The sequence below is a fragment of the Haliotis rubra genome, unplaced genomic scaffold (genome assembly GCF_003918875.1).
Source record: "Haliotis rubra isolate DU_JTF1 unplaced genomic scaffold, ASM391887v1 Scf540, whole genome shotgun sequence".
NCBI lineage: Eukaryota > Metazoa > Mollusca > Gastropoda > Lepetellida > Haliotidae > Haliotis > Haliotis rubra.
Window position 1 is genome coordinate 601568 of NW_025767236.1, and position 22914 is coordinate 624481.

At 36.9% G+C, this 22914-nt stretch overlaps 1 protein-coding gene across 3 annotated transcripts in view; it reads left to right on the forward strand.

The window, feature by feature from the left end:
• Positions 1-406: 406 nt before the first annotated feature.
• The window catches only part of LOC124253441 (ATP-dependent RNA helicase DDX3X-like), a 28113-nt gene continuing 5605 nt past the window's right edge, over positions 407-22914 (forward strand). Inside the window, exons 1-16 of one of the 3 annotated variants that reach the window (XM_046687213.1) lie at positions 407-536; positions 5742-5829; positions 7278-7337; positions 10879-11046; positions 11622-11702; positions 12320-12434; positions 12589-12828; positions 12978-13077; positions 13449-13664; positions 14297-14395; positions 15006-15166; positions 19324-19468; positions 19838-19982; positions 21197-21393; positions 21599-21716; positions 22459-22618. In XM_046687213.1, coding sequence (XP_046543169.1) covers positions 489-536; positions 5742-5829; positions 7278-7337; positions 10879-11046; positions 11622-11702; positions 12320-12434; positions 12589-12828; positions 12978-13077; positions 13449-13664; positions 14297-14395; positions 15006-15166; positions 19324-19468; positions 19838-19982; positions 21197-21393; positions 21599-21716; positions 22459-22618 — 2141 coding nt within the window. In that variant the 5' untranslated portion in view covers positions 407-488. The remainder of the gene's footprint in view (positions 537-5741; positions 5830-7277; positions 7338-10878; positions 11047-11621; positions 11703-12319; positions 12435-12588; positions 12829-12977; positions 13078-13448; positions 13665-14296; positions 14396-15005; positions 15167-19323; positions 19469-19837; positions 19983-21196; positions 21394-21598; positions 21717-22458; positions 22619-22914) is intronic. The other 2 variants (XM_046687214.1, XM_046687215.1) reach the window with 2 other exon arrangements.

Genomic DNA, 22914 nt, shown 5'->3' on the forward strand with positions numbered 1-22914 from the left:
CAATTGTAATTACCCCACTGGGCCTCATTGTAATACATAGATGTAATATTCATATCAGAGTGTGCACATATAATGGAAACATCAAATAAAGAGTAGCGTATTAACTTTATAAATGTACTTAAAATATCTTGTTCAAAGCATCTTGAATATGTGTCACTTTCGATAGGTCATCTGTCCTTTGTGTCCTGGGTATGGCTGTAGGGAGACATTAGTTTGGTCGTTAGAAGTTTTGATAACATTAAGAACTATTCATTACTTACGGTATAAACTTTACGAACATTACTGTAACGGTATGAATAAATAGCTACATACGTGACTAAATCAGTTAACATATACATTATATTGCGCAGTGTGCCATATACAGATCGAAACACTGACTGGTCCCCAGGTCAGCGAAATGAGACTATAAATAGAAGCGTTCTTTGTGGACTCTACTCCATCTTGTTTTATCCATCTTTCGTCGGTAAAGGGAAACGACAACCTTCCGTATGAATCCCAATGATACCCATCAAAATGGAAAGGGTCTAGAGCAGCAGGTATATTGTGTGGACATATTTTGTCGAATCTTTTACAAAATTATTTTGTTAAAACGCGATATTTACCTAAATTAGTGTCGTTCTGTTTTGTGCTCTGAAATGGCATGGCGATCTCGCAGACCACGTGAAGAGAGCGTGAACAGGGATTTCGCTGGGCCTAGATATTTCACCACCATTGTTTTGTCTATCCATTTGAAAAGCTTTTTATTTGTTTTCAAATCATAAATTCATCGACAATAAGACTTTTTCGATGTGAATATGCCGTCTCACGATTCTTGTTTCGGTTGGAACAAATTCCTTTGAACAAAATTTTCCATGGTTCGCGGATGGGGTCGCGTGGCCCTTGACTGAAGACGAGACCGCATGGTATCGGACAATGTGGATTTCATGTTCTTATGGACTTCCTTGATCTATGATAATCTGTAAAAAATCTGTGTGATTTCAAATAGATTTATCCGATTTATGAATAGTTTATATTCATACTTTAAATTCTACCATTTTCCTTAAGTGCAGGAGGCATTCTTACAGAACCATGTTAAAGATCCCTGAGAAGAACAGTTTCAAGTTAAACATGAAGCTTAATTTGAAAAAAAGTTAATTCTTGTGAATTCAAAAGTTACTACTGAAGTCAGAATTTGCTGTGTTCAAAACCATGCTTGAATCAAGGGTAAATTTCCTTATGACATCCTTTCCTCCCTCTCTTTTTGTTAAAAATAACTCTGATTCACAATAAATTAGTGGCAAGTTGATAACATGTGTGGCTAGTTTTTTTAGGTAATCTTTCTTTTGTTATGTTGAAGCCCATTTCTGGTGTCCCCTGGCGTGATATTGCTAAAAGTGGCGTAAAAAAGATACTCGATTACTCTTTTGTTATGACCACTTTTTACATTTCTGTATCTGTTTAGATTAGTGCCCAGAGAGAGGCATTTCATATTATTAACTAGTGTAATTATCTGCATTTAGGTTAATATAAAAAAAGTGTAAGTTCATGAGCAAGCAGTATTCTCGTTATGGGTTTATAGATGATTATTAATCATTGTCATTTAACATCGTACTAGCTAATACCGGCTATATTATCTTAATCACAAGCCATCATCCGAGTATTTACAGTGCCACCATACCTCGTTATTGAGCAATATATAACTGCCACCTGAAAACACATGTCCACAGACCCATAATCCAGCAACAATTTCATTTTCTGGGGGGCGGTGAGGAGATAGCCTAGTGGTTAAAGTGTTTACTCATCTGAGAACCCGGGTTTGATTCCCCCACATGAGTACAATGTGTGAAACCCATTTCCAGTGTCCCCTGCTGTGATGTTGCTGGAACATTGCTAAAAACAAACTCACTCCTCACTATTTCATATTCCGCAATCACTGATGAGTAAGATGTGATCTTGCACATTTGAACACATAGGGCTTCAATGTGGTAGAGAGTAATCCAGCAAATTCCCAGACCAGAGGAAACTGGTTACAGTTAACAAGAAAAATATTTCTCTTGACATTTGCTAAATAGAATTGTTATCAGGGCTTGATTTAACAGATGTTAACGTAATTTCACCAGGTGCAACTTTAGATAAAACATACTTGCACCAGCCAAATTCCATCTGCACTTCTCTTATTGCAATATGTAATGAAAGAAATATGCTATTGAATTGTTCAGAGTTTAGAAGAAACTTTGGGCTGACATAATTATGCTTATCATGTTATATTTATTGTTGATTTATTTCTCAAAAATTGACTTGCACCTGGTGCAAGTTAGACAAATAATTGGTTGCAGTTTGTAACACTGGGTTGCACCAGTGCAAGGAACAAAACACTAAATTGAGCCCTGGTTATCTTCAGCATTTTACATTGCTTCAATATCTGGCAGTGTTTGTGCTTAAGCGAAGTGAATACAAAAACTGGTGTTCTTGGGAAGTAATGTTAAAAACCTCAGAATGTAATACGCTATGAATTTTAATACATTTGATAGACAGATTCTTCCAGATTGCATGCCAAAGGCACTTACATTGACTTAGTTGAAAACATAGTTAAACATAAGTTGTACATAAATAAATCTAGAGAGGGCACGAAAACTTATTTTGATGGGATATTTTGATTTCCAGAAGTTATATTGTCTGGTTTTATTCACTCACAAAAAATATATGCATCTAGTCGACTGCAAAGCATAATGCAAAAGTGTGTTCTTGGCTGATGGAAAAATGCACCGCAGAACTATGACAAACCAGTGATATGTTGATATGTTGAACTTGTTACAAAATGACAAGTGCGGCCTTAGATACTATAGACCATGAGAAGCTTGTCACTCGTTTGTGTGTGTGGATCAGCCCTGAATTGGATAAAGTCGTATCTGACAGATAAGACTCAGCAAGTTTCAGTAAATGGGGTATCTTCATCAGCTACTCATCTACACTGGCGTACCCCAAGGGTCTGTCCTCGGACCGATTCTGTTTACCCTGTATACCAAGCCCATCGGCGGTATTACTGAGAGACACAAACTGTCACACCATATGTATGCTGTACAGGTTGTGAATTCATTCAAATGAAGCCCCTCTGTTGCCCATGAATCAGCCAAACAAACCTCTACTTCTTGTCAAGATATCAAGTCATGGATGACTCAGAACAAACTTCACCTCAACGATGAGAAGACTGAGTCGGTGCTCATAGGCCCAGCTAGTAGACGCAGCAAATGTCGGCTTGATACCATCCAAAAAGGAGAGGCGTTAGTTCCTATCTTCACCAGCGTGAAGGACCTTGGCATAGTTATAGACTCAAATCTTGATTTGAACAAACAAGTTAGCCAGTTGTCTCGATCTTGTCACCTACAGCTAAGAAACATTGGGAAAATTAGAGCATGTCTGACCAAGGATGCTACAAAAACACTGACCCTTTCATTAATAATTTCAAGGATAGATTATTGCAACAGCCTCCTAGCTGGTTCTCCAAAAACTGTCATCAGATGATTACAATCAATCCAGAACAAAGCAGCCAGACTTGTTTCACTCTCCCCAAAATCAGACCATATCACCCCGATCCTCAAAGAGCTTCATTGGCTTCCTGTTCAACAGTCAATTTTGAAACTTCTCTAGCTTTTCAGTGTCATTCTCATATTGCTCCATCTTATCTCTGTGACCTCCTCCAGCCCTACATTCCATCCAGATCGCTCCGCTCAGAATCTCAACAGCTATTCATTGTGCCTAAAGTCTGTGCAGTTATGGACAACGGGCATTTTCCCATTCAGCAGCTTGTCAGTGGAACATTCTCCCTCAAGAACTACGAACTTTTCCAACCTATTCTTCCTTCCGGACATCTCAAGACTCGCTTGTTCCGTCAAGCATTTGCCTGAACACTCCTTTTCCTTCTTAGCGCTTTGAGCAAGATATTCATCCTGGAATGTCGCTATATAAGTGGACTATTATTATTATTATTATAATAATATTTTTAATGTCTATTCTTTTTTATCCTTGACCAATTTGAAAACTTGACCCAGAGCTCTGGATAAGTTTCTTCCAGTTGGGTATTTTACACATGGCTTCTGTTATAAATGGGTACTACTGATCTTCAATGGGTACTCAAATTTTCTGATACCCACTCTTCTTTTCAAATGTATGTATTTTCTGCATCTGTAATTTAAAAAATGTTTAGAAAGATCTCTATAGCCAATTGTTTGTACATTAGACACTTACATAGTCGTTTAAAGAGAAATACATGTTATGTCTGATCAGGTTAGACAACTGAATACTTGGCGTACCATCACTCGCCCACAGTGACAAATGGTGACAAATGCCGAAATCTTACTTTTAGATGATGTTTTAGGTGATGAATGCACACATTAAAATGAGTGTAATGAACATAACGAGCTGCGTTTGTTTCTTTCTGTAGTTCATAAAGTGTACAGTCACATAGCGAAATATAATGAATAATCTACCTGACCCACTCGTAACATTTGACAGTTAGCTACTTTCTGTTATGCATTTGTTTTTACCTTTAAATCAGGGTAAGCAAGTCAACAACTAACCAAAATGTTTCTGTAATTGCCTTTGCATATTTAGGACACTACAGGTATATTTCAGTGGGTATTTTGAAAATTTCAAAGCATATTTTACGCTGATACGCAGCTCGTCTAGATGGTCTACTCCCAGTTGTGAGAACTCCCAGTTGTGAGACTCCCAGTTGAGACAGTGGAGTAGGTAATTAGCAAAGAAAACACACCTTACTCCCCTATCTGATAGAATGGATTAACCCCAGCTAATTATGGATTAACTGAATCTTGTGGAGGTAACTTAACGAAACTTTAAAAGATAAAGTAATTAACCTACTCAGATAAATGGCTTTAAAAACTAAACACTTTGTGTAGGTAACTTCGTGATCATTTGAAAGAGAAATTAATTTACCTACTCAGATTTATGTGTTTGAAAAATCTAGCAATAACTGTTGTAACTAGAATTAATCCAAATGTATTTATTAACCTTTGACTGCTCTTTCCGATCACCATTAAGGCAGGCCTTCAACAAGTAGAATATATCACCAGTTCACGATAATCTTTTTCAGTATTTCAGTATCTATTGAAAACAATAAATGCTCTTCAACGAACAATGTCTTCTGTGTTAATTAACTCATTAATAAACTATGCCTCCTGCGGGTACTCTTCAGCAACAGGGCTGTTCCCACTGTCATCATAGGGATGGGGAAGCACCATCTGTGTGCACTGAACCATTAATTAATGTGTCTCACAACTGGGAATTCTCACAAATGGGAGGACACTGTCTAGACGTCTGTTGACCAATTGGAGCACATTCAAATTAACAAAACTTGCCACAAAGTACTTCTGGACCATGAAAACTGAACAGATTGCTTTGGTTGATATTGAGTAATTAAAGTCAGACATGCACCTTCTGTTTAAGAGATGTTAGCCTGATGCCAAAATCAGCAATGATTTGGTAACGGGATAAAGCTTTAAGCCAGTCTGCCCACAAGCATTTAAGTATGCTTGCCCAAATCTGACACTGGATCAAGAATATCATTTAGGAAATAATCAAATGCTATTGTATTTGGGATTATACTTCCTCTGTAAAGTACAGATTCTATTATTTGTTAGGGTTTAACCCCCATCAAGGATATGAACCCACAGTCAGTGATTTGACATAAGCAAATATGACATTGCTGAATCTATGCAGTTGTATATCTGGTTTTATGTTAACAGTTTGCTGGGCTAGACTTGAACGGCGCTAGCCGAGGCCGTGGTCGCGGTGACTGGACTGCCCAGGCTTTCCCTGCTGGGCCACCTAACAGTGAGTAGTTGTTGTCGCAGGTTGGCAACAGGTATTTCCGGGTAGCACCACCTGCTCAGCTGTATTTTGAAATGTTGGTTGGGAGATTTGGTTTTATTTCTACAGGCCTGCCATTGATCTTTGCTATGTACAATATAACAAAAAGTACCACATGTAACAGGAAATTACTTTTCATAATTTCTTTTCAATGAGGTTCTCATTTGGATCTTAATTAAGAAACATTTCATCTTCATGATATAGTATTTTCTGAGCCATTTTGTGAAAAAATATTAGTGAAATATTAGTTTGATGGTCGACCTGTGATCTTAGTGCTGTATAGAAATGTTTACAAGTGCATGCTTTCATAATATAAGGGATACACTACATACCGTAGATACTATGTAAAAGCAAAATTAGAATTCTCTGTACCTGCATTGGGAAGGGTGTGAGGGAAACAGAAATGTCATTTGAATGTGTTAAAAATATCTCCTTTGTGATACTTTACTATTCAGACTATTAGATTACATATTTTCATCAAGCTTCTTTCTGCCAAATGTCTGATTCCAGTCATCTTGTCTTGGGTTATTGCAATGTTGGTAATGGTATTACCATTAACTTGTGAGGATATTAGTAGTGATTCTCAGGTGGGTCCGTCTTGAAAATCAGTGCCTTATGGAAGTGTAGGAAATAGACAAAATACCATTTGATAGAAATATTTTGAAATGTATTTTTGCAGCTGAAATAGAACCTGCGTTGTATCAGTTATGGAAGAAGTCAGTCTTAGTAAACTTATGCTGTTTTTAGGAGAAGTGGAATGTATTTCTTTCCATTTTGAGTATTTTACGACTTACTGAGGTGCATGTGAGCTCCCGCTTGACCAGTTAACGTTGACTTGTGCGTTCCTCGCCTCTTGTCATTACCATCACTCTGTGTCGCTGTAAATGCTGGTGGTATTTATTGTTTTGATTTGAAATAAAACTTACACTACACCTGTTTGTCTTAATTTAAGATTTATTGTGAAGTGGAGGTATATATTTTTGCTGTGAATATAAATTTTTTCTTCACGTTTAGCTGTTGAATAATATTAAATGCTTTTAACAAGTTGATACTGTACATCAAATTGCAATGATTGTGGAAGTGATCTTGCACTTACTTCTGTTTTATATGATCCACAAGAAGTGTCAATTTGTCGACCGTGTTTTGAGACAAGATTGAAGTCTGGGCTCACATTCTTTTCCTGATCTTCAAGTGTGAATGATTTACTTGTCTTGGGTTTCACTTGGGAAATTGTTTGTATACAGACTACAGTAAACAATGCATTCTTATTCAAATGTCATGTAGTGATCAAGAGCAGCTTTTGAATTAATTTGATGGTGATCTGGAAAGTTGTGTTTCTTAGAGTTTGCTAATAACTAGTATCCAAATGTGCAAGAGCACTTCCATTTACTGCTTGTTACTGTGTTTTGTAGATGGCCAATTCCGACCAAACAACCGATATCCACCTGAGCAAATCGTATTCTACGGGCAAGGTTTTGTATCATATTTGATACTCATGCTCTGTGCTATCATTTAATAATTAGCCCAAGCTTGTATTTTGCTTTTGTTATCTTTCCTCAATATTTTAAGTTAGATTACGTAGTATTTCTCATCTTTTGAATGATGTAGTGAGCTATTGTTTTCAAACAGACAGAATATGTCCAGTATTACTGTTTTGGGATTGGTGCATGACATTTGACATTTCAGACTTTAGAGTGTAGATGTTTTGGTTTTTTTACTTCTATCTAAAATATGAAGTTAGTTCAGCATGCTTTTTTGTAAGGATGTGTGACGAGTTTGAATAAATAGTGCAACACTTACTGTTGGTCAGCATGCCAGTGTTGGTGAAGATAGCCAAGTGTGGATATGATCTTGCTATATATATATTTTTTTTCGTTTTCCCTTCTTCTTTTTTTGGTGAACACTGTTTCTTTATCCTCAAGGATTAGGCGAGGAAACCATTTTTTAATCTATTCAACAATTTGAAGCAAGCCAGTTCAGTTTCTGAATTTTTATAAAATATATTATTTTGTTTATTTTAAGGAATGTTAAGCTAGCCAAGTGCAAGTGAATTTTTTTTCTCATTTTGGTTAAGGTCATATCCATTCTGGGAGTAAACAAAAGGCATTTTAAAGATGTTTGAAAGATTACAAAATATACCTATATGATGGCTTGAAATTGCGTTTCATGTGTGATGGACCTCTTCTGTATTTGTATTTATTTTTGTCAAAAGTATCAACCTTTATTGATGGAAAGCAGTGTGAACAGTTTTGAAAAATCTGTTTGTTTTCCATCACAGTTTGATAGTTCATGGCTGTTATTCTTTGACAGTCCATTTGGCCGCTTGAACACTTGGGACATGAGGGCAACAGGCTGATTCCTACTAAAGTAGTCGGAAATAGAAAAAAAAACTGTTCTTTCGCATTGATATCTACAATTTATGTAGTTAGTATGTGTAAGTTTGAAATATCTGTTAAACTAAGTTCAGCCTAACTACAGTCTCAGTGGTAGGGAGATAGGAAACGTAGGAAAAGGACATTACTGAAGAGAGATTAGTGCAGAAATGAGCAATGCAGGGTTTTTTAAAGTCCAAAGCGACTTATTTGGAACAGGCCATGGCTTTATGCAAATTAGTGTGCGATGATATATTACAAAGGGCAATTTTTAAATGTCCATTTTGAAATTAAACTTAGCTTCATTATAGACGATAGCTGGCGTAAAAAATAATAACTTTAATACTGAAACTATGAAGGATGGAGCTGCCATGGAGTCTCACTATCACTATAAAAAGAAACAGGTAGGAGGGGTTGTCTCAAAAGCAAATCCAGGAAGGGTGTCGCTGATGGTGGTTTAGGTCGGGCTGGGGGGGTAGAGATATAAGCTGAGATAAAATTATCCTTTAGGGGAATTAAACTGGGAAGCGAACAGCATGTCATAACAATTTACAAATAATATCCAGTCCTGTCGATCTTCGGATGGTCATGCCATCTATATATTTTGAGACATTTAATACGATGGCTGATTTAAGCTTTTCCATGGGTATCATACCCTTTTATGTATCTCAACATAAACTTTATGATGAATAGATGAGACATATTCAACACACATGAAAAAGCATAAAATATCTTTGAGATGACCCATTGGGCTTGTAGGCAGGACGTGCATTTCATGCCAGGTGAGTCGACGGTCAGTCGTCAAACCTGGCTGAGCGACCTAGTTGCCATCTATAGTCCGATCTATTGTTTTGAGCACCTACTCGTATTTTTTTTTATAAGTTTTGCCCGATTTTATGAGTATACATGCTTTTCTGGATATACTTTTACGCATCCCACTGAATGCCCAGTTAAGCAGATGTTGGTAATTTCAGTATATGCTATTCGTAAATTTGTCAATTTTAAAGATACAGAGTAACAGCCTAAAACAGTTTTTTCTATTTCCGACAGTACTTTAGTGTAGTCAGGAGGAGGCTATATTTGAACACTCCATTGACCATTATTTTTGCAAGAGTAATAATCCAACTCAACAGTGCCTTGTTGGTGTTACTGCAGAGATGTTATGCAACTAGAACATTCATTATCCCATTTTAACTAACAAAGTTCTGACAAGTTCTGTTGGCTCAGAATGTCACACTAAGCCAACTTTTAGCAAGTAGGGCCTGTATTCTCAAGAGTATATATATTCATGTACTACCTGTTGACATATCGGTTGTTTCAGATTTAACAATAACTGTAACATAGTTCTTGTTTCTTGTTGCATTTGTGGGTAGTCCTATAGACATTGTCTCTTTATTAGCATGTGTGAAGGTACTTCTGAAAGTTGGAATTGAAGCAAACCAGCATTCCTTTTGTAAAACTCGTCTCAAGGTACTTATATATTCCAGAAATGTGATATATATACGTGGCCTTAAAGCATGAAGAATTAAATTTCTACCATGTCAGTATTTTGACCGTGACGGTGGTAAGTCAGCCAGAAATTTATATCTTGGAAGTTATTCGGAGTCATAGACATCCTTTCATAGACTTCTGAATTCTAAAATTTTGTATAGAGCAAAGGTTGACACATCAGGTCTTTTACCATGAAAACATTTAACACGCAAGTTAGTTTGTACCCTTGTCAGCCTGGGGAAAAAAATGTTCAAAGGCATCAAATCTGTTTTGGTCTTCGAGTCGGAGTACATTTAGATCTGACTTAGTGTGGTTATCTTGTAGTGTAGCAGTGATGATGGTGTTTCCATGATTTCAGCCAGTTTTATGCCAACAGCTCTCAACTTGATTACTGAAAATTTCATCTGGACATTTTGTGTGTTAGTTGCTAATTGTTTCTAGGAAAATGAACTCATCTGAAAAAAACTGAACTAGCATATGAATGAGAACATATGGGTGTCCCTAACAAGTGACATATTGTAGTCCTTTTGGTAAATTAAGTTATATGTTTATTGTCCTTAACCTATTTAATCCACTGATGGAAGCAGTCTTGTGTGTATCTGTCTGTGAACAAGATGAACTTGTATCTACCAGCATGACGAACAAGTGAATCTAGAAACACGAACTATGTTGTGGTTGTGTAAACATTGTATTCCTTTTCTGTATTAATAAGCATTATATTCTTAGACAAATGTTAAACTTGTTTGGTTTACTTTTGCACCTATCACAATTTTTTGGTTTCTTTTTGCTATATCAATATTGTTTGTGTGCACTGTCCAATATTTGTCACCTTGAGACAGCAAATATGCTTTTTATACCGTGAATTAAAATGATCAACATCCACATGTCCAGTTTGACTATTTGACCAATTGGTTTACCATCCCTACATATCAGGTTTTGATCCATCTGGCTTCAACTGTCTTTTATCAGTAATATCTGTGAAAAAGCAAATATTTTGTTAAAAATGTTTTTTGTATATTTTGTGGGATGGAAGATTTTTTTTCACTAAACTTTACTTCAAAATTTACTAAGTAATGTGTAAGCGAAATCCTATAATCATCTTGAACATGTGTTTGCTCCCTCTTGTGACAAATTGGTTTATCTCTTGCAGGTGCCCCTCCTCAGGCTGGGCGCTATGTGCCTCCTCATATGCGAGGGGGACCCCAAGGGATAATGACGACTCCCCAGGTTCCCCCACCAATGCCACCCCCACAACCACAACAGCAGAGAGGTTGGGGTGGCGGTCGAGAATATGGTCAGCAAGGGGGTGATGGAAGAGGTTAGTTGTCTTTTGTTAAGCATGGTCTTAATTACTAACCTGGATGTGTTGATTATTGCCATGTCAATTTGGGACTAGTAATTTAACTGTCAGACATCATGTGACCTGAATTTCAGTGTGGAAATATCATAATACTGATTTGAATGGGGAGGCATTTCTAAGTTTAATCATATCTTTCATTCTGTAGTATAATGTTTTGTAAAACCATAAACCAAATAGAATTTGTAAATGGCTAGTTCAGAGATAATAGTGGTCTCAATATCTATTTCACTGTAATGATAAAAAAGTCTAGGCTGTCTGCAATGCTTATACCATCTCTCAGAATGACCTGTTAGGTGTGTAAATGTCACATTGAATCCATTTACGGTGTTGACAAATAGTGGGAGGTCACTCTAACATTTTTAACTGTTCTCTGAAAGCAGGCAGAAGACAACATGGTTTTTGTGTACCGTGTATATTTTTAATATACGTTTGTTGAAACTATTGCCAGTGGATTGGTATTTGATCCGTTGTAGCTGCACATGAATGATTGTTTATAGTTTTGACACTGCAACATTGGTGATATTACTTTTCAGACGGTAGCTATCGTGGAGGTTACAACAGCAGCCCGGGAGGTTACCGAGGAGGTTACAGTGCTCCCATGCCTGGCCCCCAGGGTATATGATTCCCTTGTGCTTTATTTTCAGTCTATAGGTACAATGTGTGAAGCTCATTTCTGGAGTCCACTGCCGTGGTATTGCTGGAATATTGCTAAAAGCGGCATAATACTAAAGTCATTAACACACACATGTTCAGTCTAAGTCAAGCTGATAAACCAAACAGCAACACTAAAATCTGTCAAAGTTATGCTTGTTGGTCCAAATTGGATGTTCGGGCTAGTAAGCACAAAAGTATATCACAGCAGTCAGAATATCGGTGCCTGCCAGTGCGGATTCATTGGAAGTCTTGAGATAATTGTTAGGGAAAACTTTTGAAAATTGGATCAAGCTATTGTCATAGTCAATGTTTTTAGAAAGATTTCATTGATTATGAAAAGTTTGCAACAACAATGGTCATGATTGAAACTGTAACATGTTTGCTACATATTGAGGCCTTGATGTCAAATCTGACCCTCAAGGTTAAGGCCCATCGGTTGCAACTTAATTTATTGTAAATATCCTTTGGTCTGTCCAGACTTATTTCACCTACGCTCCCCCATTCCCCTCTTCCTTCCCCTCCATGTGTATGCAGGTTAAATAAATATTCCAGTTTTGATTTCTGGTTTTACTTTCAGGAATGCCGGACCAGGGAGGCTACAACACCTTCAACAGAGGCGGAAGACAGGGTGGCAACTTCAGCAACTTCAGTAACCGACGAGGAAGTGGTGGAAACTTCCCAAGGAATGACAGGTAGCACCCTTGTACTTCATGCACTTCTAAAAGTCAAGCTTTCTGAATAGTTACATTTTGTAAATATGTGAAGTATAACTATTTTGTACAGTATTGAGAATTTGGAAACAGAAACATACCATTTTATTATGAGTAAGTCATTTTGTTTATACAGACCAGACAACAGATGGGGTGGTGATCAGTATGACCGCCAGGGGAGCCTCCCCCCACAGCCCGTGGGAAGCAGCAGATGGGATGCCCTGGCCGAGGATCGCACCCCACGTAAACGAGAGTGGGGACACAACAAGTGGGACAACAGAACTGACGGAGACGCATGGGCTGGCCGTAATGGGAACCAGGATATCCGCAATGAAGACTGGTCTATCCCTTTGCCGAAAAACGAGAGACTTGAACAGTGAGTACATCTGTCAGATTTCAGTTAACATTTCACATGTTGAGAGAACTGTAAATTACATCGAACACAAAAATGCTTTACATAGTTAATGTACCAGTGATGTAGTTCCAAGATAAAACTGGACATTAATTGTAATAACTTTCTTTCAGGGAGCTGTTTGGATCAAGCAGCACCGGTATCAACTTTGAGAAATACGATGATATTCCTGTTGATGCTAGTGGTGAGAACATTCCAAGAGCTGCTGACAGTGTAAGATTTCTTTACTATCATACAAGAAAATATCATCTATGTAAGTTGTTGCTGGTTCATGATTACACCTTAATTTACCATTTCGTCTCATTTTGGTAATCACTATGATGCAGTGGAAAATAGATTCCTAATATTCAATGCCTTTCAGCATTTTAAGTCAATATTGGGTGGTTTGTAGACAACTAATGTTTAATTTAGTACCCATCCTATCCCTTGATCATCTTTTAACATCTTGCCATTAATATTTTTTTAGTTGCATTTCACAAGCTGTATGTTTATATATCTAAATCGCCAAATTGGAAGGCCTTGGAACCTTTGGGGTGAATGATATATTTGCAACTATCCCTAACATTATTGTTAAATGGTTTCAGTTTGAAGACTGTGAACTTGGTGAGATCATCAGGAACAACATTGCCCTGAGCAAGTACACAAAGCCGACACCTGTCCAGAAGTACTCAATCCCAATTGTGCTAGGCCACAGAGACTTGATGGCATGTGCACAAACAGGCTCTGGCAAAACTGCTGCTTTCCTTGTGCCCATCCTTAACCAGATCTATGATAAAGGACAAGGTCAAGTCCCTCAACAGGTATTGTTGGAATTATTGTTAAATTTGTTTCTTCAGTATAAAGTCGTAAGTGTCCAGGCAACTAAGACAAACTATATATGATAATTGTCCATATTTTCTTATGTATTTTGCACACTTATTACAGACAAGTGTGATATATGTAGTAGTTATATCATAGCCTAATAACTGCAGTAAAGTTACTCTAACATTTGAACAAATTTTAACAACTGCTCATTCTCTGCAAACTGTATGGGGAGGTGGGGTAGCCTAGTGGTTAAAGTGTTTGCTCGTCATGCTGAAGACTCGGGTTCGATTCCCCACGTATGTACTCTGTGTGAAGCCCATTTCTGGTGTCCCCGCTGTGATATTGCTGGAATATCGCTAAAAGCAGCGTAAAACTAAACTCGCTCGCTCACTGCAAACAGTATATGGTTTAAATTATACCATCACACCTCGTCACACAAAAGACACACACACATTGTCAATGTGGCCATGGAAATTAGATGATTTGTGAGGTCCTTACATAAAATAAACAGTGTTGTCAAATCTTTAATTCCACAACAGTTAGTAGATGACTTGCCAATACTGGGGTCTACGAGGATGACCATTGTGATCTGTTTGTGAGTAATACTGTTTTGTGTTTCACCCTGTAGCAAAGGCAGTATGGAAAGCGTACTAAGCAGTACCCGATTGCCTTGGTTCTTGCCCCCACAAGAGAACTGGCCTCTCAGATCTATGATGAAGCAAGAAAGGTAAGCTTATAATACAATGATGGTTCAAAATTAAATTGTGCTTTTTAAGCACAGGACACTACCAAGCATTAACCTGTGCAGATCCACTTTAGAATTGGTCTTGAGCAGCCTGTTCTATTCCCCAGGTGGAGGGTGGATGCATACTGTTGTATCCTGTTTGTATAGATTAATTCCCATGTCAATCACTGGATTGTCTGATCCAGATTTGAATATTTACAGACTGATGTATTACACCTAGAATATTGCTGAGTGTGTCTTTTAACTTAAAATTATCAAACAATTTCCAAAATGTAATCGACATACTAAGCTCATTTACAGGCCGACGGAAGATTTTAATGGCTATTACCAATGCCAAACACTGTAAAGAAATAGAAATCTCTAAAGAAATCAGAAGAATTTCAATCACATGCAAGGAGGCACTAGTCGTCATTGTTCAGAAGTGTCCATTAGTGATAAATTTATGATGGTGGGTTTGAAAGTTCTTCAGAGTTGTTTCTAGGCTGTGCTTGTATAAAGCTGATTTGCCATGATATGACTGCAATACTGTGGCATTGACCGCAACTCACTGTCGCTCGCATACAGCTGACCGTTAATATTGGTCTTTGTTTAGTTTGCTTACAGATCCCGAGTTCGGCCATGTGTGGTGTATGGAGGTGCAGATATTGGTGCACAGATGAGAGATCTAGATCGTGGATGCCACATGCTCGTGGCCACCCCTGGTCGTCTTGTCGACATGGTGGAGAGAGGCAAGATTGGGCTTGACTACTGCAAGTAAGTGCATTTACAGTTATGTTGAGGTTTGATTTGTTATAGTTCGGAAGTATAGGAAAACTGACTGATCTACAAATTGAGACTGCAAGGCTATTTTCCTTAACTGATTAACACAAAGTCCTAGCCCAAGTGATGTTTGAATTCCTCGTATTGAAATCCTCTTTGGAATTGAAACGATTTTCATTGTCTGATGGGCGTGTCAATATGAATTCTGATAGTGAGGTTTGGGCCTACTTATCATTCCTATTAGATCACAGCAACAAAATGCAACTCATAAAAGACATGACACAATATCCAGTTGCCTGTGTTCATTTAGGATGTGTGAATGTTGTAATCTGGTTTGCTATGTTGGTAGGTTGACCGACACTGTACAGTTTTTGTTTGTTGTTTTTTTATATATATTTTTTATTCCATTTCAAGTCTCACATTAAATACATATGGCAAAGAGGACAACATCCAAATATATATATGTATATAGCTTCAGTGATGTTTTGCAAGGTTATATATGACATAAGACAGTATTGCATACATATACGCACACACACACACACACACGCGCACACACATACATATATGCACATGCATATATACATATACATACATATGCACATACATACACACATGTATACATATATATAAATATAACGTGATTACAACAATTATATAGACACATAAGATGTCATTAAAGATTCTGTGGAGGGAATATGAAATTGGAGGGGTAAGGTTGAATAGTATGGTTGTAGTGAGTAGGGTCTGGAAGTCTCAGCTGATATTATAAGTAGAATTTAATGTTTAGCACATAGTAAGGTATATAAATGTTTCCATTTCCTTATAAAGGGATCTAAGATATTGTTTTTCCTAGCTATATATTTGTCAGTTGTATATTTATCTTTTAATAACTTAAGAAATCCCTCAAGGGAAAGTGTTTGTTGTTTTATACTTGAAACATAAATGAATCTTTTGGCAAGAAGTATAATATGGTTTAGTATTTTATTGTTTGAGAACATTCCAAACATGATAGTGAATTTTGTAAATGTGACATCACACTGGAGGTGGGCATTTAGAAATTGTTCTACATTTCGCCAAAAGTTTTTTAACTAAATGACAGTAAAAAAACAAACATGCAATATGTCTTCTGAGGTATTTTTACAAAAAGTACAAGTATCATTATCAACTAGCTTCATCTTCAATAGTTCTTTCTTTGTATAGATTATTCTGTAAATAAATCTGTACTGAAAATCTAACAGCTTACAATCATTTGTGCATTTCCTGTAATATCTGAATACATTACTCCACATTATATCCTGCTGAAAGACAGTTTTCCAATACTCTAGTACTTTAGGGGTATCGTTGTTCTTAATCAATTTATCATAGAATATCCTTGAACCTTTAATATTTGAGATCATATCTAGGTAAACTCTATTAATGTTAATTGATTTAAGCAGAGAGTTCTGTTTCCTACAAGTTGTCTTCAGTTCATTGGAATGTTATTTAACAAATGATGATAGTCTAAGAAGGTTCTGCTTATTTTGTACCTCTGTTTTACATCTTCAAAACTGAGAAATCCATTTTCATTACAAACATCGCTGACATAATGTATACCGCACTTAAACCAATTTCTTATGTATGAAGATTTAAAGAAATGGTTTAACCAGAGTGGCTGAGCTAAGATTTGGTCTAAGTCATCGCTGTCAAAGGTGTGTTTCTCATAAATTATTCTCCAAGCAGATAAAACATCTCTCCAATAGGGATTATCTTTGCCAGATAAGCAATCAACAGCATTAGAACATAGAAAGTACAGTTGACTTAAGGGAAAAATGCTATTAAAATTTGAAGGTTTTTTTAAGTGACATTTCAGTGATGATAATTTCGAAGCGTTAATGAAACATTCAATGACAATCATTCTGAGGCCTCCATCTTCGTAAGTTCTACTGATATTAGACCTTTTAATCTTATCATTTTTATTATTCCATATGAATCTATAGATTATTTTATTGAGTTCATCGATGAATGTTTTTGGCGGGTTAGGAAGTGCTGAGAAAATATGTACTAGAGTGGAAATTGCTAGAGTTTTGATAACAGTGATTTTCCCAATTAGAGTCAGGTTTCTTCTTCGCCAACTAGCAAGTAATCTATTAATATGTTCTAGGCATTTTCTTGTGTTAATTACCCAGAGGTCTTTAAGAGAAGCATTAAGTGTTATTCCTAAGATTTCAAAGTCTCCACTGTGCCAGTCAAGATAAGTCATTGACTAAAGTTATATTACTACCTGTCATTGAGCCTATCCAGATAGCTTTTGTCTTGTTTATGTTCATTTTGAGTCCAGACATTTGATAGAATTTATTCAGTGTTTCAATTGCAACATTGAGACTTGTTTCAGAACCATCTAGAAATAGCATATTGTCCGAGTTTCTGTTCTGTATCATTAAGTGTTATACCCTTTATACTAGGATTCGACCTTATCATAAAACCTAATATTTCAACAGCAAGAATAAATAAATACGGTGAGACTGGATCTCCCTGTCTACACCCTCGTTCCTGGTGGAAAAAGGAAGAGATGTGCCCGTTTTGTATCACAGCTGCTGTATTATTACCAGTTGGAATTTGAATCCATTTGATAATATTGGGCCCAAACCCAAACGCTTTCATTACCTGTATTATAAATGTTTTGGAGATAGTGTCAAAGGCATTTTCAAAATCTATTAGTAATAATAGGCGGGGTTTATTTAACCTTCTTGTTTCAAAGACAATATCATATAGAAGTCTTATATTTTCACTCATACATCTCCCAAGTATAAAACCTGTTTGATTTTCATGTACAATTGTATCTAATATTGATTTAAACCTGTTTGCAATATATATGCTTATTATTTTGTAAAGGGAATTTAGTAATGAAATAGGTTGCCAGTTCTTTAAGAATTTTCTGTCTCTATTTGGTTTAGGTAAACAAGTAATAATTCCCCTGTCAATTGTAATAGTTAATTCATTATTTGTAAAGGCTATTTTCCTTAACTGATTAACACAAAATCCTAGCCCAAGTGATGTTTGAATTCCTCGTATTGAAATCCTCTTTGGAATTGAAACGATTTTCATTGTCTGATGGGCGTCAATATGAATTCTGATAGTGAGGTTTGGGCCTACTTATCATTCCTATTAGATCACAGCAACAAAATGCAACTCATAAAAGACATGACACAATATCCAGTTGCCTGTGTCAGAGGTACAATTAAGGTGCGTATCGGCGTAAATTACGCAAACATTTATGTGAAAACCCAATTCCTATTAAGTCTATTGCGTACAAGTACGCTTGAAGTTTTGTAAATACTCAATAAATGTGATCTTACATGCGTACACACAAAAAATGTCAAGTAGTAGCTTGCGTACCGGTGGTTACATAAAATAGCTGACGTATATTGAGAGGCTCTATTTTAGGACATGAACTTGACATCTTGCAATCTTTCTTATCGTTTCTCATATTAGAGATCAAAGGTAAATCACAAACACTAACATTTAAGCTATATTATATTTTTAAAATTAATGGAAAATGGCAAAATACCCAAATGAGTTTGATTGAGGTGAGTACAATTTATTTGGTTACTCAAAGGAATATTAGGATACCCAATTGAGATGAACACAAGGGAGTACATAACTCAATGACCCAAAAAGTTATCTGTAGCTCTGCTGTGTTCATTTAGGATGTGTGAATGTTGTAATCTGGTTTGCTATGTTGGTATGTTGACGGACACTGTACAGTTGCTATATTAGATAATAGAGTTAGACTGATCAGACTTTGGTTTTGATCTTACTAAGAGTAACATAACTTCTCAAAGGTTTCAGTAGGTAAGTTAACTTCGACTGAAATTGGTGTTGATGTTCTTTTCCGGAGCTGAGCTTTAAAACTGTTCAATGTTTCTTCAAACTTAGCACACCGATAGGTCTGGTGGTGAAACCTTTCAATTCTCTCCTTCCACTTTGTGGGTATTCAAGAACCAACTAGTCGGCATATTCATGAAGAGTATTTTACCATTGGGGGGGGGAGGATATTGATGACTTTGTCTTGTTGAAATGGACACAAATTTCATTGGCTGAGTTACTAAGGAAATTTTTGTCAGTTTCATCCACTTCAGAAGTTTATTGAGGATGAAAATGTCTTTCAGGTTCTTGGTTCTTGATGAAGCTGATCGTATGTTGGACATGGGTTTTGAGCCCCAGATTCGTCTGATTGTGGAGAAAAATGGCATGCCTGCATCAGGAGAACGACAGACTCTCATGTTCAGTGCCACCTTCCCCAAGGAGATCCAGGTGGGTGTGGCCTTGCAAAAGCCAAGATAACTTTAGAAAGAATATTTCTTGATCAGATTTGTATGTTTGTAAAGCATGTTACATTTTAAAGTAGTGCCTGCATTTATATTATCTTCAACCTTTCTTCTGATGCAGACTCATCTACTTTCTATGGTTGATTCAGATCGAACTAATGATTGTGATTTGATTAAATTAATGTGGGTCAGGGAACCGTGAAGACCTACTTCAGCTCCCTTCAAAACAATCAGCTTTTTAGTGTCCCCTGTGGTGTTGATTGGATCATTACTAAAAGTGTTGCTGCACTAAGTACTCATTAATCTTCCATACAAAACTACAAAAACAAACTTTACATAAGTCTTTTCCTTTCAGATCCTAGCACGTGATTTCCTGGAGAACTATGTGTTCTTGGCTGTGGGCCGTGTCGGCAGTACCAGCGAGAACATCACACAGAAAGTGGTATGGGTGGAGGAGAATGAGAAGAGATCCTTCCTCCTTGACCTTATCAACGCATCAGGTAGCCTTGCAGAACACCACCATACTTCAACTGTGCTTTGTTTGTCGGAGCATGGCATCAATCATTTGTTTGTTCATGACTGGGGTTATGGGTAATTGATTGGTTATTGGCTTTTGTGTTGTCAATGTCTGCAAATAATTAGCTCAGTTCTGTTTTTAACTCTATCGACGGGTAAAAATCCTTTCGCTTGGTTGGTTATTGGCTTTTGGGTTATATGCAAACAAATCTGTCAAGTATGTTTTTAACTGTGTATTTAAGTTTCAGAATGCTTGAGCCTATTAATCACCAAACAAGCTCCTCTGTATTTCTTTTGGTGTATTTGCCATTATATTAGTGTTATGTTAAACTACTTGAACATTGTGTTATACATAAGTGAGATAAATTGTCCAAGAAGAGTAATCTCTTGTAGAAAACTATTTTAAGAACTGTAATGTTATACTCTAGTGTTGCAGGTATATGCCTTTCATGTCCACTGGGTGTATGTGATTCGTTTGCCAAACAATCTTGTGATTTATCCTAACCGTCATGCCTACTGTCAGCAAATACTGGTTATGAACTAATTTAAGAAATTTATTTTCTTGATAACCATTATCATGGCTCAACCTCATAAAGGTTTAGGGTATGTAGTTATAGCAAGGAATTCTGTCTGTACAAGGACATTTTTGTTCTATCAATAACGTATGAGATAGTTTGAATTTGGCATTTTGATTATTTAAGAATCGTAATTTAAAAATCTGTTCAACCAATAACATTAAAACTATTGGTAGGGTTGTTCTGAAGTTTGGGCATAACCTTGTCTAACGGGAAGGTGCAGTGCGAAGGATGAGCCTTTACCTGTGACACTATCGTACATAATTCTCCTTGAAACTTGCTGCCTCCTTTATAAACGCCTATTATTACCTACTCCTGCTGTTGGGCTTTGGCAACACAACTTAAATCCCTTTGGCTTTTTTCTGCAAACTTTTCCCTTTCTCATATATATTTTAATAACATCTCTGGTAAGTAATTCTAAACTGGAAATACAGTGGTGAAAAATGGCTTTCAGGTATTAGCCCAAATGATGTGTGAATTCCTCGTATTGAAATCCCTTGTGGATTTGAAACAATTTTCATTGTCTGATGGGCTTATATGTGCATGCTGACACTGGAGTGAGGTCACCCAGGGGTATCTTTCATACTTAAGCAGAAGTCTAATGTCCTCTCCATGTCTGAAAGGCATGTTTTCTTCAGGTCCAGAATCATTGACCTTGACCTTCGTGGAGACAAAGAAGGGTGCTGATGCTCTGGAAGAGTTCTTGCAGAAGGAAGGTTATCCTGCAACCAGTATCCATGGTGATCGGTCACAGCGTGAGAGAGAAGATGCACTGAAGGTGTTCCGTTCAGGAGACCGACCTATCCTTGTAGCAACTGCAGTATGTATTGGTTCTGTTTGTTTTTTTAAAGTAATATTTGAAAGCTGTTACTGTCAAAGATTGTTTATCCATGGAGTAGTTTTTTTATAGCAGCAATAGTGTCTGCCTTTGTTGGTCATGTTCAGAATTGTCCTACATTGTACAGTGCAGTTTTAAGCCATGTGTTATGAGTTCATAGTAACTGCTACTTGTTCAATACTTTCAGGTTGCTGCAAGAGGTCTTGATATTCCTAATGTTCGTCACGTCATCAACTTTGATCTGCCAAGTGACATTGAAGAGTATGTCCATAGAATTGGGCGTACTGGACGTGTTGGCAATCTTGGTGAGTTTAATCTTCTTGAGGATGGCAGTAATATTTGAGTGAATATGTTCATAATTGGTAAATAGTATTCTGGGATACAGGGAAGGCGGGCTAGTCAGAAACTGCAGCCTTGGAGATATGGTTTTTTTTTTTTTTTTTTAATAGCACTGTTGAAACAATTTTTCAGTTGTCTGTAACTAGTCCTGCTTGAACAAGACACTATTACTGTGTTATTCAATTCCTATTTATACAAATGGAAATATTGAAAACTGTTTCAGAATCATAAGTTCCTTGAATATAAAACATTCAAAGTCCCAATGTTTGATCTGTGCTGCTTCTCTGCACAATTTAGTTGTCTCTGGGAAGCATGAATTTAGGAGGCTGTGTTACGATGAGTGCAATGTTACGATGAGTGCAATGTTACGATAGATTCTTTTGTTGTTCCTGCTTGACAACGGTACAAGAATATGTATTATCGCTCACAAAATAAAAAGTATTTATCCATAAAGTTAGTTATTGTATGTTCCAACTTCTAAAATCAATTGTGATAAAACTTGATTCACACATCTATGCCACAGCCACTCTGGTATAAATATTTGACAACTGATGTGATGTTTTTTTATAGTCCAAATTATAATTGAATTCCAGAAATTGAATGCTTTTAACATTTTTAGCACTTCATTTAACAAGTTTCATGAACTTGATAAGACTTACTTTGTTACTTCTTGTGTGTATGGTTATAACTATATTTCTATGTTTCCAGGTCTTGCCACGTCTTTCTTCAATGAGAAGAATAAAAACATTATCCGTGATCTGCTGGACTTGCTAGTGGAAGCCAATCAGGAAGTTCCAACTTGGCTCGAGTCCATGGCTCACGAGGCTCGTTCATCTGGCGGAACAAGCAGACGTGGTGGTGGAAGACGGTATGTTGTTGAATGTACTCATCGTTACTGTTTGAAATGAATGAAACCCAACCAGACAAAATTAATGCATACAACAATATGGAGCCACAAGGGCAGTTTTATGTCCACTGCAGATGTTCTTTCAGACTTTCTCTTACATTTCATTAGAGGCGTTGGGGTAGCCTAGTGGTTACAGCGTTCGCTTGCCATGCCGAAAACACGGGTTTGATTCCCTATATGGTACTATGTGTGAAGCCCATTTTTGGTGTCCCTGCCGTGATATTGCTGAAAGCTGCATTAAACCAAACTCACTAACT